At 38.1% G+C, this 19337-nt stretch overlaps 1 protein-coding gene across 2 annotated transcripts in view; it reads right to left on the reverse strand.

The window, feature by feature from the left end:
- LOC311076668 (homeobox protein PKNOX2-like) overlaps window positions 1-19337 on the reverse strand; it is a 77307-nt gene that overhangs the window by 10650 nt on the left and 47320 nt on the right. For both annotated transcript variants that reach the window (XM_084105038.1, XM_084105039.1), the window contains exons 3-4: window positions 17899-18007; window positions 13415-13551 (exon numbers count right to left, since the gene is read on the reverse strand). In XM_084105038.1, coding sequence (XP_083961164.1) covers window positions 13415-13551; window positions 17899-17985 — 224 coding nt within the window. In that variant the 5' untranslated portion in view covers window positions 17986-18007. The remainder of the gene's footprint in view (window positions 1-13414; window positions 13552-17898; window positions 18008-19337) is intronic.

Genomic DNA, 19337 nt, shown 5'->3' on the forward strand with positions numbered 1-19337 from the left:
TCACGCTTTAAGTCAATAAGGACAGCATAAAAAAAAACAGTAGGGAGCAGTAGGATCCCAAAATGAAACATTTAGGAGATGCTTTAGTTGGCAAATTACAGAATTGTTCAGTGGTTTAAAAGTGGTTATGGTCCCATTTGATGTTGTCATTGTAGTGATCCTGATTGCATTTGTGTCTTATAAACTTATGTCACTGTTTCGGAACAATATTTATATATGCATGGTATTTTTTTTTAATGTATCTTTTAATACAAGTTTTTTTGGGGGGGAAATACTTTTTATACTCACCAAGGCTGCATTTATTTGAGCATAAATACAGTAAAAAATATTATTATGAAATATTATAAAATTTTTAAATATATTAAAACAGAAAAGTTATTTTAAATGTCATTTATTCCTGTGATGTCAAAGCTAAATTTTCGGCATCATTACTCGTCTTCAGTGTCACTTGATCCTTCAGAAATTATTATAATATGCTGATTTGCTGCTCAAGAAACATTTATTATTATTATCAATGTTGAAAATATTCCATACATTTTTTTCAAGATTGTTCAATGAACATTTTAGAAGATAAATATTTTATAAATCCTGATATCTGATGCTTTGTCTGTAAATTATGGTTTTATATGTATTTAAAAAATAACATTTCCAAAACACTTTCTCGCGTGCAATAGCGAGGGGGCGTTGATACTTTTTCCTATGCATTGACGTTAGCCAATCATAACAGTGGTTTATGGACAGCACTAAAAGGAGTCGCCCCTTAAAATTGGATCTTTCCAGACAGAGCCTCAGAATGAGGGTTAAAATAATAATTTTCCGCATATATATTCATAAGAATAATTTGCTCACAAATCGGACATCATAGCTTGTGTTCTGTTCGTTGTTGCATGCAAGAAACACTATGTCAAAATAGCATCCTATCCTGTCCTGTTCTGTTCCTATCCTATCCTGTCATATTCTATTCTATTCTATCCTATCCTATCCTTCCTATCCTATCCTACCCTCTCCTATCCTATCCTACATCCTATATCATATCCTATTCTATCCTAATTTGTACACAAATCGGACATCATAGCTTGTGCTCTATTTGTTGTTCCATGCAAGAAACACTATGTCAAAATATCCTATCCTGTTCTGTTCCTATCCTATCCTGTCCTATCCTATCCTATCCTATCCTATCCTATCCTATCCTATCCTATCCTATCCTGTCATATTCTATTCTATTCTATCATATCCTATCCTACCCTCTCCTACCCTCTCCTATCCTATCCTATCCTATCCTATCCTATCCTATCCTATCCTATCCTTCCTATCCTATCCTACCCTCTCCTATCCTATCCTACATCCTATATCATATCCTATTCTATCCTAATTTGTACACAAATCGGACATCATAGCTTGTGCTCTATTTGTTGTTCCATGCAAGAAACACTATGTCAAAATATCCTATCCTGTTCTGTTCCTATCCTATCCTGTCCTGTCCTATCCTATCCTATCCTATCCTATCCTATCCTATCCTATCCTATCCTGTCATATTCTATTCTATTCTATCATATCCTATCCTACTCTCTCCTACCCTCTCCTATCCTATCCTATCCTATCCTATCCTATCCTATCCTATCCTACATCCTATATCCTATATCCTATCCCACATCCTATCCTAATTTGTACACAAATCGGACATCATAGCTTGTGCTCTATTTGTTGTTGCCTGCAAGAAACACAATGTCAAAATAGCATCCTATCCTATCCTATCCTATCCCATATCCTATCCTATCTCATATCCTATCCTATCCTATCCATGTTCTTGCGTGTGTATATTTTTTTTCCCTCGCGGAGCCTGTTTGAGAGACTGAGAGAAGCTGTGAGACTGGGTGAGGGGCCCAGGCTCCGGCTGTAACCCACCACTCTCATTTGCAGCCTTTAATAGCTGGCTATATTAGACTCTAATCTGCCTGATCCCAATTTAATGCCGCTCCCTCCAGCTGACGTGACAGGAATACTAAACAGACTCGCAATGCTGAGCAGCGAGGCGATCTGCGCTCCCTCCGGGCTCGTCCCGCTCCCCTCCGCCGTGCCAGTCCCTCTTCCTCTCTCCCCTCCCCAGTCACAGTAAATCCTGGAGGGCATTGCTGGGTTATCTCTCTCCTTCTCTCTCTTCGCAGGCCTGGATCATAACCCGGACACAGCCCGAAAGGCCCAAAGCCAAAGGATGCTATCAATTTAGCTCTCTGAGGATTTGGCAAGTAGGCTGAGGAACAAACTACCCAGAAATTAGAGCATAAAATCGAATTGGGAAGTTAAGCCACAAGGTACAGGTTCATCTGAACACTCACATTCCCTGAAGTCTAATAAGGCTGCATTACCTTCATTAGGAGGTTACATTTCATAACATTTATCTGCAGCAGAAACTGTGAGCTTTTTGGAAACTTCAGTCAAGTCTTGAATACAAATGCGATGACGAGTAGCAGTAGCAGCTCTTATTCTGAAAAGAACATTGCATTATCTCAGATGACATGCCAATCGCAGTAAAATCTTTGTTACTAAAGATGGACAGAACACTTAGAGCAGTTACTCTATAAACTAATTGCCTCACTTGTTTCGAAGGCTAAATGAGGGTAGAAAAACTTTTAAATGTAATCTGATCTCTCTGAGCAACTCCAGACTTTTAAATCTCTTCATCTATGCGGTCTGGATGAGGCAGTGTGCCGCAAAGTGCAGAGCTAATCGGTTAATCTTTCAAAATGTGCCGGTTAAAATGAAACACTTAATGCTATTTGTCTTTAACCTTTAGTTATCACCTCTCAACTCTTGCGGGAGAGACTGTCCAGGCAGCCATCCTTCAAACGTAAAAGTGTTGGCTCATATAGTTGGAAACAGAGGGGCCATTAGAAGGACTTTTACATTCTATGATGGGCAAACTACTGATGTACTGATGTCATTAAAAAAGTAGCCAAAGCCTCTTTGAATTCAGATAATCCAGATCAAGACGTCTTTCTTTTGCATCCTTTGCTCTTCTGGCTAGGCATAAAAACAAATGATTGTACTAATGTAATTCAAATAACAAACAAATTATTCTCATGAGCAGGTTCTTGTAATGAAATACTGTTTTGGTTCCCACTGACTTCCATTGTATGGACGAAAAATACAATGGAAGTCAATGGGAACAGAAACTGTTATATTGTACAATGTATTCTGCAGAAAAAAATGAAAGTCAAACCAGTTTGGAATGACATGAGGGTGAGCAAATAATAACAGAATTTTCGTTTTTGGATGGACTATCACTTTAAGGTTTGAAAAAACAAACAAACAGAAAACAAAAGAAAAGCCTAACTTTAGCCACTCTGTGTTTAAGACCACTCCAAATCATGACGTCTTTCTTTTGCATATTCTGCTTTTGATGGCTAAGCATAAAAACAAACTAGTGTAATTCAATTCACAAACAAATGATTCGTATGAGCAGGATTTTATAATGAAATGAATTAGTAAAAAAGACTGACAAACTCCAAAGTTGACTAATTGAATCGCTGAATCTGTGAGTGGAAATTGAATTAACATCTCACTTATTTACTGAACTGTATGGCCTCAAAATATACAGAGAACTGCATAATTAATGTTGGTTTAAAATTATAAATTTGCAAAAACAAACACACCAGTAGTCTGATTCACAAACAAATGACTCTTTTGAAAAGGTGGTTTTAATGAAAAAAGAAAAACCAAACGTTAGCCATTTTAGACCTCTCATTAGATAATAAAAATCATGACGTGTCTTTTTTTTTTTTTGCATCTTTTGCTCTTCGGTGGCTAAGCATAAAAACTAAAGTAATTAAGTTCACAATGATTCGTATGAGCAGCTTATAATGAAATGAATCAGTCAATCGAGTTGTCTAATAATAATTGAGTTGCTGAACTCTTCCGCTGACTCTTATGACCAGGTGCTATAAATCAAATGAATCGTTAATGAAGTCTCACAAACTCCAGACTTTAAAAAAATAAACGCTACATTTATATAGCCAGATTTACAAATCCTGTAATCCTGCTAACGTATGTTGATACAGTCATCTTATATAGCACTGCGTCTGTACCTCCTCAAACATCATGAGGCACCTAGAGCTGGTAACGTGCCAGAACAGTGAGACGTTATCTGCAGTGCAGAGGTCTCAGGATGAATGCAGTTGGGGAACTATTAACCCATAAAAGTGTCATTTACTGAGGTAAGAGTCAGCAGAACTGACCCTGCGAACTGATGATTAAAGTCGGATATGGCGTTTTTATTTCCATTCAATGAATGGATTTCATCGTCTTAGCTAATGAGACATTTACGGCTTAGTCTAATTGGGCTTATACCTGTTTTTTGATACCAAGCTCAATATTTTAGCATAGAGGTTTCAAAGATTTAAGCCCTCGAAGATTAAAAAAATAAGTAAATAGCAAATAAATAAATCTTTTCCAAGAAACAAAAAAAAGCACATCAAAGCAATTCCGAGTCCAAAACTAAAGCTGGACACATTTTCATGCTAGCTCTAGCTGCATTTGTTTTGGTATCGTGGTGGGCCACCCACGGGCTGCTGGGGAGATGGGGGTGTGCTCTCTGTGTGCTCACCCAGTATGTTTGCCATCCTAATCAGGGCGAGCCAGTGGCTGCTGGCTTTATTAAACCCAGTCTGGGGTGCTCCCACGCTGAGACCGCTCCTCACACACACACACACACACACACACACACACACACACACACGTTCACATGAACACACACTCCCTCCTCCAGGCTGCATGTCTGGAGCTCAACCTGTATTGGGGGTGCGCACACACAAACATACCACTCGCCATCAGGGTTTATATGGGACCCCTACTGCTGCATTTCAATGAGTGGCGCTGCTCTTTTTCAACTGTTTTCCCCTCTCTCTCTCTCTCTTTCACCTGCAGGGTAAAGGGTAGCTGCGGCCTGTTGTTATACATAGTGATGGGTAGTTCGGTTCTTTTCCGCGAACCGGTTCTTTCGGACAGTTCGTTTCAATGAACCGGTTCAAAAAAACGGTTCACCAGCTCTTTTACATCCTCACGTAATGACGTCAATTCTATCATCCCGGCGGATAAAAATACATTAAAATAAAGGCATTTTTAATTATAACTTCAGTTAAATTATAATAATCATTGTCATAATCATCTTGGATAAGTTTCTTACATTTACGTCTTGCAAATGAACCCTGTGCAGGCGATGTGCAAACGCGGATGTTTTGCATGTCTTAAAGATATAAGTGAATAAACTGGTCTTCATCAATTTGATTTTATTTGTTATTAAATAAACGTACATTTCGCCTAATTCGCCCCCTCATTTAAGTCATCGGTTCACCCGTGCTCATGTATAGAGATGTTCCGATACCCTTTTTTCCTTCCCGATACCGATTCCGATACCTGGACTCAGGGTATCGGCCGATACCGAGTACTAATCCGATACCTGGGTGTGTATCTATACAGCTGCAATTCATACTAGCCCTGTATGAATTGATAGAATTATTTTATAAAAGGTATTTTAGTTTTACAATATAACTGTATAAAAAAGTGCAACAAATAAATCTAGGAATCTAAAAAATGATATATGAAAAAATAGGGTTGTAACGGTCCACAAAATTCACGGTTCGGTTCAATACGATACACTGGTGTCACGGTTCGGTACGTTTTCAATACAGCAAAAAGAAAGAAATGGCAGAGAAATTTCCTTGATTTACATTTTTTATTTTTTATTAAAACTAACATCATAAAGTATGATCATTTTTTACTTTGAGCAATGATGGAGCTATACTTGACATATAAAACAAAAACAGCTCCTTATAAAAAAAATGAAATGTAATATTGTAGTAACGTTAGTTATAAACAAAGGTTTATTTTATTTCAGATTAACATTTGAGGGCAGCAATTTTATTCATAATGTCAAAATAAAACCAACGTAACGTTACTTGAAAGCACAATGTTCCTGGTTTCCACATCAGCGTTGTTTGATCCGTTAATAACGGAGAATGTGAATGCTTCTCACTAGATCTCGCAGCGATGTTATTACTTCTGTGGCCAATTCAAATGTTTTCTGTACTGGATCTCTTAGCGCTGTGTAGCAACAGTGTAACAGTTAGCTTGATCAAGATCGGCTCGCGCTGCATTGGTCCAAACTGTTTAATGGTCCGTGAAGCACAAAATAACAAGTAGCGCAGTTTTGTTCCGTTTTCATTACGTTTGCCATTTGATGTTGGGCGCCAGCGTCTCTTACATTATGCGCTTGCCGCGCGCCTACATTTGAAAATTTGCGTTTTAATTTCTTCTTCGCTGCTCTAAACAGTGATTGCTTGTGGCAACAGCACAACTTCCTGTGTTGCCACAAGCAATCACTGTTTAGAGCAGCGAAGAAGAATTGGTCTCCGATTTGCAGCGTAAAGCAAAGCTAGCGTGCATAACTAGGTATTGTTTAATAAAATGGTATCGGATCGGTACATGGGTAGATGTACTCGCCGATACCGATGCCAGAATTTTTATTGGTATCGGCGGCATTTCCGATACTAGTATCGGAATCGGAACAACCCTACTCATGTATCAGCACAGCATGCAGTTCAAGTGAAAGTTCGGTTCAGAGACGGTGCTATCACGCATGCTCAGTATCTCCAGCTCATTGGTTATCGGTTCTGTACTGGTGATCCGAGAACCGCTGTGCCTGTACATTCAGTAGTACGCGCATGCTCAGTATCAGCTGCTCGTGCTCATCACATATCTCATTTCAGTGAACTGTTGGATTTATTGGAGTAAAATGTACTCCGGGATATTGGTTTATTTCGAGTCAGAGGGACTGTCAGGCATGTCTGAAAGTGAGTAACTTTAGCAACTTATGGATCAGCGCTGACTCAAGACGCGAACTGTTTTGAACGATTCAGTCCGATTTTAGTGTATTGGTTCGACCGGTTCACTATAAGAACCGGTTCAAAAGAATGATTCGTTCACGAACCGGACATCACTAGTTATACACAGCCGGGTCTTTTCATTGGACCATAGGTGCTAATATAGAGGTTAATAAATACAGAGATGCAAAGCAATCATAGGTTTTTAACCTGCTATGAATAATGCATGAGCAGTACTTAACAATGCAAAGGTAAGTACACTGTAAATACACGTAAACTGTAAAATAAAGTGCAACTGATTTTACTGTACAGTTGCTAGGGTGTTCTGGGTAGTGTCTAGGGCGTTGCTATGGCTGGTCAGGGTGATTTGTAGGGTTTTGCCAACGCTATCTCACAACCAATTCGTACGAATGATTAAATGGTGGCTAATTCGTACGAATTGTCTAAACCCACATGATGGGTAGGTTTAGGGGCCAGGTCAGGAATTCATACGAATTGGGCAACTCATAAAATATGTACGATTTAGCAAAAATCGTAATAATTCGTACAAGTGAGGTCGCATGAATTCGTAAGAATTAGCCACCTCGTAAAATTCGTTAGTTTCTAGGGCGATGGCTGGTCAGGGTGATTTGTAGGGTTTTGCTATACAGTTGTTGGGGTGTTTCTAGGTAGTTTCTAGGGCATTGCTATGGCTGGTCAGGGTGATTTGTAGGGTTTTGCTATACAGTTGTTAAACCTGTTGTTATATAGCTCTCTCAAACCAGTTTGAATGGTTGCTAGGGCACTGCTAGTGTATGTGGTTTCTAGGCTGGTCTGAGTGATTTGTAAGGTGTTGCTATGTAGTTGCTAGGTTGTTGTGAGTGGTTTCTAGTCTGTTGCTATGGCATTCTGGGTAATTGCTAGGGGGTTGGTATGTGGTTGCCAGGGTGTTGCTATACAGTTGTTAAGTATTTTTTTAAGTAAAGTATTTTTTTTTTATGTGGTTGCTAGGGTGTTTTGCATGGTTTCTAGGGCACTGCTACTGTATGCATTGCTAGGCTAGCCTGGAAGTTGTGAAGGGTGTTGCAATGTACTGTAGTTGCTAGGGTGTTTTGAGTTGTTTATAGAGTTGCTATGGTGATCTGAGTGGTTGTTAGGGCATTACTACTGTGTGTAGCTGCTAGTATGGTCAAATTGGGGTTTTAGACTGTTGCTATGTGGTTGCCAAGTCTCTATGAAATAATATCCAAAAGATATAGAGATTTGAGCAGTCCTCTAACCCTGAGCAATAACATTTCCTTAGCAAGCACAGCTAACAAGTATTAGATTCATTCAAAGACATTACTAGCTCTTGCTAACACGAACACACACGTTCAATCTTCAGACAATCAGATTGGGTTCGATCTTCAGACAGTCAGTCTGTGAAGTTCAGAACACTGTGCACCCTGGAGACACAAGAAAGGATAAAATGGAATAAAACTCGACGTCTACGGTTTTAAATTGAGGAACAAAATCTTACTCGGATATAAATGTGCCCTCAGAGATTTCCTGAGATACTTTGAGTTCTATTTACCATAATCTGCCAGTAACAATCTAAAAAAATACATCCTTTAAGCCGGGCTCAGACTACAGGAGTTTCAGGCTGATTTATGGCCGATTTACCTCTCCCGACATACAGTGAAAAAATCGTGTGCAGGGCATCGGTCGTTCCGATGTTTGACCCAGATTATCTGGTAATGTGAGGCATTTACAGGTCAAATCTTTAACCTCTCGATCTGCTCGTGGACACATTGGGGTCGACAATATCAAACATGTTTGATATTTAGGATTTTAAATCGGGATGATTACGACTGTGATTAAGTCAGTACTTCTACAATAGCCAACGAGAGACAAGTCTACAAGGAGAAGGATGTGACAGAACTTTTGAAATGGCGACTGTGAAACAACAAGCAGCTGTACAGGTCTGGTGGACAATGGAGATGGAGGAACGGCTGGTTGAACACGACTGCCTTTATAATGTCTCCTCATATAATGTCTACAGCAAGTTGCTGCGACACAGTATCCATTTCGTTTACATCCGGTTCCCCGTGAGATCACATGCTAAATCTTGCATGATAATCCTAAGAATATCTTGTTGTGTGACTAGTTGTGTGACTTTCAAATATTGTAGTGTGTGTAGGTTTGAGATTTGAAAGAAGAAAATGGGTGAATATTCTTCTTATGTGCGTGATACAACCGGATTTCACAATCGGTTAAGATTTAAAAACTCCTGTAGACTAAGACCGGCTTTAGCCTGATGCTCATGATTTAGGACTGACTCGCTCTCAGGATAAATCTATGGCTTGGATAAGATGACTTACTCTGGGTGGTATAGAAATCGCAGCACCATTAGTAAGAGAGAGAGAGTCGTTAAGATGTTGGGCACCAAATGACTGCAAGAGCTCCCCAACAGCGAATGTAAACAGAATTTATGGTGCATTACAGCGGCTGGGGAGAACTGGCTCACCATTTCCTCTCTGGCTGTCAAATTAAAAGCACTCCTGTTGGGACTGATATGCGCTGCTGCCACTGCTGGGTCTTCTAAAGCTGTTCTCCAACTCTCTAATTTCCTTTTCCTTTTCTGTTTTCTATTTCCTCCCTCATTCTCTCTCTTCCATCAGTCTATGACACCCCTGATCCACTGGAGCTCAATGAAGACAGCATGACTGTGCACCACAAGACTGAAATCCAGTATCAATGCAAATCCACTCAGCACCCGCCAGTCTGAGTCATGGCGAGAGGGGAAAGAAACACATAAACCCCATTCAGATGTTTCAATAACCTAATATAAGCACACCTATGGGGGTCTGGACACTATACATAAACATAAATACTTCAAAATATGGATGTTGAGAGGTGCGACGCATTCTGTACACACAAAACAGATTTTCAAAGAAATGTCTAATTTTGAAGGATTAAATCTTTCGGTGATAAAAATATTTGCTGGGTTTCTTTGTTTGGCACACTCATGAAACTCTCTGACTTCCCACCTGAGTTTCCTTTCCATTTTGCTTTTATCTTTGTGGAAGAGTGCTGAATTTTACACCCTCAGGAACTTCTTTGGATACATATTACAATTTCATCTCCTGAATTTTATTGGAGCTAATTTTGGATATGTCGCAAGTACCCCACAGGAAAGAGACCCCCTGCCTCGTTTCTAATAAGAAGAGAAGGTCTCGGATGCTTTAAAAGAGAGTGCAGTAACTCGTTAAGATAATTACTGTATCGCACATTTATTCTACTGTTAATAATTAAGCAACACATGCCAGAGCATAGACTCAACAACTCAAACTCGCAATACTGGCAATTAGAGAAACGAAAGGTGCGGAAATAAACACCAACCTGCCAAATTGAATCAAAACAATACATGAGGACGTAGTATAAACAAACAGCTATGAATTATTATTTTTTTGCTCTGTTAAGTGCCCATAATAGTTTGGGAGGTGAGATGCATGTTGCTTTATACTCTGCATAACAAAGTTAGGGGTCGGGAAAATGTTTTAATGCTCAACAATGCTGTATTTAAAGTATATTATCAAAGATCAGTAAAAAAATAATAATATGTTCCATTTAATTGTCAGATAGTATTGCACAAGCTTTTCTTGTCATTTGGAAGTTTTGTTTAAACAAAAAGAAAGAAAAAAATTGTTTCACAATCTGAACAAGTTTTTTTTTTAGTTAATGGGGATTTTATTTTTAACAAAAATGGAAAAGAAAAAAGGAATCACTGTCCCGAAAGAGCATATGCTGCTCCATTCTTCCTCATTTTTGATTGTGCAAATCCTTTTACACAAGTCATTATACAACATAACTCAATGATGCCACTAAATTTAGTTTTGCTACCTCTTAAAAAAATAAATAAAAACTTATAACATGAATAATTTATTAAAAGTTCCAAATATCAGTTATTATATATATTATATTATATATATTATATATAAAAAAAATTTTTATTGAAATTTATTCCTGTGATCATTACTCCAGTCTTCAGTGTCACATGATCGTTCAGAAATTATTCTAATATGCTGATTTGTTTTGTTTTTTATTATTAACAAATGTTAAAAACAGTTATGCTGCTTAATATTGTTTTGGTGGAAACTGTGCTACACTTTTTCATGGTTCTTTGATGAATATAAAGATCAAAAGAACAACATTTATTTGAAATATTTATATTTTTTGTTACAATGATCAATTTACTGCATCCTTTCTGGATAAAAGTATTAATTTCTTAATTTCAAAACAAATTAATTTCACCCCAAACTTTTGAACAGTAGTGCATATAGTAAACATAATGCATTTTTGGGGGCTACTTATATTTATGTATACATTTTATAAGTATGTTTTTCTGGGAATCAAACCCACAACCATGACACTGCCAGCAATCCTTTTCTGTTGTGCCTCAGCATGTACACGGTTACTTGGCCAATAAAAATGTATGTCCTGAATTTAAGAGATTGACTGGGCAATTATGAGTAATTACAATACATATATTTGCATCCATATTTTACATTTATTTTTCATTTAGCAGATATACTGTATGTAAAATGACTTATAAATGAGGAATAATGAAACATATAATGAAATATCTAAATAAATCCCTATTATTTAAGTAGCAAAAATGTATTATCTGATAAACATTACATTTCTTATTCCTTATTTGTATCATTCTTTTTTGCATAGTATACTTTCTGTATATGTTTACACAAAATGCATTATACACCTAACAGTACTAGACATCAGGTCTAATACAAATTCTCTTTGGTTTCTATTTCACCTGTGCGTTTTCATTGTGCCGGATAAGGATCAAAACAAGTTATAAGTGATGGCTCTCTGTTGCGCCTTTGAATATTAAGAGCACTTAAGATGTGTCATGTAGGATGAAACCAGAAGTCTGTGTGTGCGAGAGAGAGAGGAGGTGGTGAGATATATACGGTGAGTGAGAAGCTGAGTATATGTGACTAGGAACGAGAGGGAAGTAGGAGCAGACACTATGTGTGTGTTTGTGTACGTAGTGTGAATGTAGGCTGAGTCTAGGCTTTATTTTCACACCGCCTGCAGGCCGCCTCCGGCTGGCTGCTCACATCAAAGGCAGTTTTCTCTCTCTGAGGAGCTGAGAGACTGAGCCCCAGGCCTGCCCAGGCCTTCACAGACCTGCCTCAGGGGTTAGCGTCAAACCACGGGCCTCTGCCACGCCGCCGCGAGACACCGCTAATCATAGCCAGCGCAGAGCCGGTCGAACGAGCCCTCGCGGCTGCCTTCACACAGGACCCGGTGATGCTACGATATGCATGCGGCTCGCAAACAGCCGCGATGTGATCAACCGGGAAGGGGAGAATTGGGAATGAGTTTTTAAGTATTTAAAGTGTCAGTGCGCCATGTATTATTTACTTCATGAATAAACGAGAAAAATATGACTTATGCAGGCGTGTTGCTATCCAAATCAAGTGTCTAGTCTGTATGCTTGTATTTATATCAATATGTTATGAGGGTTTCAAATAACTATAAAACTGCATGATTTATATCTGATGGGAACAATGGCGTACAGGTACCTATATAATATTCACTGGAAAAATAAAGGAACACAAAAACTTTCATACTTTGTTAAATATTACACACATTACTGTTGAAAAGTTTGGGGTCAATATGATTTTTTTGTTTTGAAAGAAAGAAAGAAAGAAAGAAAGAAAGAAAGAAAGAAAGAAAGAAAGAAAGAAAGAAAGAAAGAAAGAAAGAAAGACTTGTATTCAGCAAGGACACAGAAAATCATTTAGAGATAGAGTAGAACATGTTAAATAGAATAAACATTTATAATGCTACAAATTATTTATTTTTCAAATAAATGGTGTTCTTTTGAACTTTCCATTCATAAATTAATCTTGAATAAAATATAGAATGGTTTCCACAAAAATATTAAGCAGCAAAATAATTTTCAACATTCATAATAAGAACCAAATCAGCAAACTGATTTCTGAAGGATCATGTGACACTGAAGACTGGAGTATTGGATGCTGAAAAATCAGATTTGCCATAAAACATTTTTTGTATATATATATACATATTCTTTTTTTTTGCTACATGCCATGGGATTAATCAATGCATGCTGATGAATAGTGGTCTTAATCTGCATACCCTAATTTTGCACTGATGTAAAAAGACTGACAGTGACACAAGACCTCATGTTAGCAAAATGAATATATATATATATATATTCAAATAGAAAACAGTTATTTAAAATTGTAATAGTATTTCACAATATTACTGTTTTTACTGTATATTTTATTATATAAAACAGGAATCCTTGGTGAGCATAAGAAATGTCTTTCAAAGACATTTAAAAAATCTTAGCAACGTTAAACTTTCTAATGGCAGTGTATGCCATCCAAAAACATCATTGCATCGTGTTGCCCATCATTGCATCATACAAGCACTACTCACATTTTCTTCAGAGAAAGTAAAAATCTTGATTTTCTTATAAATGATGTCCTTAATAAGAAGTTGCACTATTGCACAACACTCACCTGTAAACGGCTCGTTTGTCTGACTCCAGTTGGGCTTGAGGGTCGAGCGTCACGCTGACCGGGGCGGCCCCAGCCGCTGAGCCTGCAGAGAGGTGGACATGCTGGGCCTTCGAGTTTTGCTGCGTAGTGCCTGTCATCTGAAAAATACACAATACAGAAAATCAGAAGAACTGCAGAATATTCTGACCATATTACACTCAAACATTTTCATTTGGACCACTGCAGAAAACACATCACAGGGCTCCAGACTAACTTTTCCACTGGTTGCACTGGTGCTACCAACTTTCTCAGTTGGTCGCACCAGCATATGATTTGGTCGCACCTTTTTTTTCTTTTTTTTTTGCTACATGCCATGGGATTAATCAATGCATGCTGATGAATAGTGGTCTTAATCTGCATACCCTAATTTTGCACTGATGTAAAAAGACTGACAGTGACACAAGACCTCATGTTAGCAAAATGTTTTAATCTTTTAACTCTCAAAAAAACTATTAAAAAAACATGTATGTTCTTTAATGTTTGATTATAATTTTACTGTCTTCACATAGGGATGGGAATTGATAAGATATTATCAATAATAATGCCACTGACGATTCTGCTTATCGATCCGATTCTCTTATCGATTCTTGATAGCACTGTGTGGAAAAATGTAGTCATATGCTTTTCAAAAAAACAAGTGGTTTTATTTATTTTAAATCTTAAGCTTGAGTAAGCAAACTGTACTTTTTATGTAATTTATGTAATAAATAGAACCTTATTGTAAAGTGTTACTGATTAGTTATACACCGATTCAGACGTCTCCTGAGTTCACTGTTGGAAAGATCCGTTGTTTTAACCATTCATTAAAATGAATCGGTTCAAATGAGTCATTAGTTCGCGAATTGGACGTGTCATGCGCATTGTGTGATTATCCCAGCAGAAGGACATGGACATCCAAGATTTGTGTCAACACAGAAAACATTTCATCACTGGATAGTTTTTTTTCGTTTAAGTAAAGTGTTGTTTTATGTCAGCTGAATGTCCGGAACGCTTTTAAGAGAAGATAAGGCAACTTATTTAGCACAATTCACACCCAGCGGTAATTCAGGGGAAAAAAAAATCTCCGAATGCTCCACATGGAACTTTGGTTTTCCGACCTTTTACCATCGTGTCGATTTATTTTGATTAATATGTGCGAGGGAGAGAGAGCAAGACAGCGCTTAGTTTGGAGACGGTGAAGTCTTGTTTCACTTTCGCCTGGCTCCGAAGAGAGAGAGAGTGTGCGCGCGCGACCGGGTCTCTCTCTCTGCTCGTTCTTTCAGTTAAACATGCGCTCTGTCACAAGCGCAGCAGTTCATCTACATTACTCACCGATCAAATAAGACTTTGGCGGGACAAAAATTCACTTTGGCGGGTGCTAAAACAAGTTCAATGCAGGAAAATTCATGCGTGAATTTAATGACCATGCACTCGCACAAATGCGACCACATAAAACTTTAACTCGCACATTCTCAAAAAATGGTCGCAGTCTGGAACCCTGCATCACTGTTTTCTGCAGAGCTGCTTTATAGCTGAATTGAACATACTTCAATTACAATAATGTATTAACTTTACACAGTTATTGAACTGAACTGAATCAAAACTGAACTGACTTAAGCTGAACAATGACACAATTGTCTTTTTAGAGTTCGACTTTTTGAATTCTGTTTGCATTATTAATTAAATCATTATTATCCTGTTAATCAATATTGTATCAATGTAGCCATGGTCATTGAACCAGGTTTTGGTTCTTTTGGCAGTGTGGGCAGGTGCAAATCCTGCTGGAAAATGAAGTCAGCATCTCCATAAAGCTTGTCTGCTGAAGGAAGCATGAAGTGCTCTGAAAATGTCCTGGTAGACGGCTGCGTTGAGTGGACAGCACAGTGGACCAACACCAGCCGATGACATGGCTCCCCAAACCAACACAGACTGTGGAAACTTCACACTGGACTTCAAGCATCTTGGATTGTGTGCCTCTCCATTCTTCCTCCAGACTATGGGACCTTGGTTTCCAAATGAGATGCAAAATTTGCTCTCATCAGAAAAGAGGACTTTGGTCCACTGTGCTTTATTAAATCCAGAGTCAACGCAGCCGTCTACCAGGACATTTTCAGAGCACTTCATGCTTCCTACATTTTCCAGCAGGATTTGCACCTGCCCACACTGCCAAAAGAACCAATACCTGGTTCAATGACCATGGTATCACTGTGTAATTACTGTGTGATTTCATGTAATATTCTAATTTTTTGAAATCCTGTTTTTGTGGGTTTTATGAGCTGGAAGCCCAAATTATGTACAAATAAACAACTGAATACTTGAAATTGTTTAAGTTGTGGGCCCTGAATCTATAATCTATGGAAGTTTAACGTTTTGAATGGAATTATGGAAATAAATAAACTTTTCCATGATATAAGTGTATTACACAACAGTTAAAAACAGTACCAAACTAAACCATAAAACGTACATATATATTACATAAAACGTATAGTTCTAACTACAAATTCAACTACAACTGATTTTAATGTGGTAAAACTATGATGTTGTTTGGCAACCAAAAACAATTTCCCCTTTTGTGTTCCACTAAAGAAAGAAAAATCATGCAGGATTGGTATGTCATGCCAGTAAATATGACAATTAAACTATTAAAAAAATATTAAACTATTCATTTTGTCACAACGCTGTGTAGATGATCAAATTTGAACACGATGATGAAGAGAGAATGCAGTCTTTTAATAAATCCAAAGGCAGAAAGGTAAATCCAAACAGAGAGAGTGATACACACACCACACGTAACATAGACGATACCCGACAATGAAACACAAACAGAACTGAAATGAAGCACATGTGATAATGAGGGAGATAATGAGTGCGCAGCTGAACATAATGAGTGACCAAGACAACAAAAGACTAACTCAGGCAGAAACACAAAAAACCCAAACTAACAGAACCGTGACACCTTTAAGATTAGGTTTACTGTACAATGTTGGACACCAATCAGATTCTCTTTTTAATCAAATTCAGTTTTCTTTACAGAATTATAATGCATAAGAAATAACAGCTGATAATTCCTGACAAACATAAATAAAACTAAATAACATGCGTTTAAAGAGCATGCATGCAACCCATTCTGCTTTTACCCTCTCCACACTGATGAGCCAAACATGCTGTTCAACCTCATCTTGCTCATGTGCATGTTATTGGTGGCTCACAGCCAGGCACTGTCGTCTTATCAGATTTAGTTTATTAACGCTTTCCCTTTTTTAGCTTTTATAGCTGTAAGAGCGGAAATGTGCATGTAGTAATCTGGTTTGTTATCTTTTCTGCATTGGAGGAAAAATGGCACACATCCAGATGAAGTTCTAGAAAAACTTGAGGTAAAAGCTAGTAAGGAAGAAAAAAAAAAAAACCCTCTCAGCATACATATTCAGGAAGGCACTTCCAATGTGTCTGCAATCTCTTGGTTTGCCCATCTTGACAATGCAAGAACGTCAGCGGCTGCAGCATATGGTCTCATTAAAATCTGGAATCTAATTTGAGGCACTTGACCCCTAAATTTTTCCGTAGGTCACCTTCTGCAGGAATATGTTCCACCTAGTCATCAAATAAAACTCTGGCAGTCGAGGTGGGCAGAGGTCTTGCCCCCGCATTCGAAACATTGTCAGGATGCACAAATACCCTGTTTAGGATGCATTAGTGGGAGAGAGAGTACAACCCTCCTGTTTTCTACGTTTTCCCATCTCTCCCTGTCCTGTTTTTTTCTCTTTTGTGATGCAGCTTTGAAAGCAAGCCCCCTCCTGTCTTCCTCCCCAGAACAAAAATGTTTTAAGGGAGGAAGCTGGAAGTCTTAATCCCAGCCTCAAATAGGAAATAAATTAGCTTCTTCACACTTAACTAGCTCTCATTTGCATGTCTCCACCAGCGCGCTGCTCTCTTTTCCCCAGCGTCTAATCCTCAGGGCGGAGGGATACAGCATCTGGACAGGGAGAGGGGGACTCTGGGACAAAAATCTAGCTCTGTGTCCCTCTGATTACCTCAGGACAAGCACAATGAAGATTTCACACTAAATGTTGTACAGGACCACAGATGCACCTTTCTGACGTCCACATTTGGAGATTTGAAACAACAGACGATCTGATTCGTTGGTCTTATCATCTCCCAGTCTTGTTAGGCTTTTTATGCTTTGGTGGTTTTGGGCAGTTAAACAGCATGGCCAGGCTGGGAGACCATATTAAACCAGCTTACACCAGTAAACTATCTTAGGCTGGTTTAAGCTTTTTATTTCATTCAAGGATGAGCTGTATGTGCATCTTTTGTAACTGGACTGGATTATGCACGGTGCACCTACATCTAAGGTCGGTCTACGTATTTAATAATACATTAAAACCTTTCTTAAAAATAGGTTACCCAAATAAACAGAAAGTTTGTCACAGCCTTCCTCTTTTATTGTCGTTTGTTTGTTGACTGACCTGTTGGCTCTCCTGGTACGATGGTGGTGGGACGCTCTGTGTGGCCATCATGGTCAATGCTGGTGCTGGGGACACATGTTGCATCATGGGATAGCTTCACATGGAGACCCTGAAGGAAACAACAGTGACGTAAAGGATTATTGAGAGTGTTGTTGTATGACCAAATTTGTACCTACTGGCATATTTACCAAAAGGAAATTAATTCTATACTGTAATACAAAAATGACAACCAAATTATAAATAAATAAATAACTTCCTCAGTTATTTACTGAAACAATTCCAGGACCCACCACTAGGTGCTGCTGTACTTAAACTGAAACAAACTTTGATACATATGTTGAGTTGTTTTTAAACTAAACTAAAAAATCATTTTGAGGCCAGCGATTAAATCAAGATCTGCATACAAACACTATTTGTAATCGAAGTCTTTTGAATTACAAACCTAAAGGCAGAAAATGTAAAGTATAAAATACATAGTGTCCATTTAATGCAATTCTGTACACAAAAGAAGTGCATAAATTATATAATATATATGAATAATGTTACTGAATCCATTAAGGCATTAGTAACAAGTCAGAGCGAGTCTTACAATCCAACACAATCTAAGTTTGCAGTAGCCTACGTCTGTCCAGAAAACAAAATAAGCACCTTGAGGTGCAGGTACATGATGAGTTAGTGTTTTACTGAGATAAACATGACGACCCCAGCAGGCTAATCAGTGGCTCGTTAGTTCTGTTGTCAGAAGAGTAATTGACACTGAGCAAGAGAAGGCTGGACCCCAGGGATGGTGCACTGTGGGAAACCCTGACTACAGATAATTGGCCCCTTGTTACCACACAAAGACCCCTGAACCCCGTTTCTGAGTCAAGTATTATCAAGTATCACACAAATGCTCTTTACTCTTTCTGATCCATGTTAACTTGTCGGTACCAATAATTCTGGAGGTTTTCGTTCGCTCACATTTTGAAATGTCATATTTGAAATTTGAGTTGATTTTCGAAACTAAACCGGATAAAAAGTAGTCTTAAAGACATAAATAAATAAGCAAGAATAACTGCAACCCTAGCTTTCTTGTTATATATACACTTGTCTGTTACCATCAACATCTTTAAATGTTGGATATTATTTTTCACATCTGTCTAAGTGCATTCAAAATAAGATTTAGTGCCATCCAAACACATGAAGCATATAAAAGTATATTCAGTGTTAAACTCGTTGAGTCTTTTGTTACGGAAACTTATGAAATAACACCCGAATCATTAAAATGATCATTTCAGACAGTTTGACCCCACCAATTCACGGTCTTCAGCCCACCTTTGAGCTCCAGGCTTTTAGTAGCAGCCCACAGATGTAACAAGCAGAAGCTAACAATCGCAAAGAATACTAAAAATACATAAGAAATCATATATAATTACTCTGAAAGAACAGTACAATCACAT

Source organism: Abramis brama (genome assembly GCF_963993115.1).
Source record: "Abramis brama genome assembly, chromosome: 25".
In the NCBI taxonomy this organism is placed as follows: Eukaryota; Metazoa; Chordata; class Actinopteri; order Cypriniformes; family Leuciscidae; genus Abramis; species Abramis brama.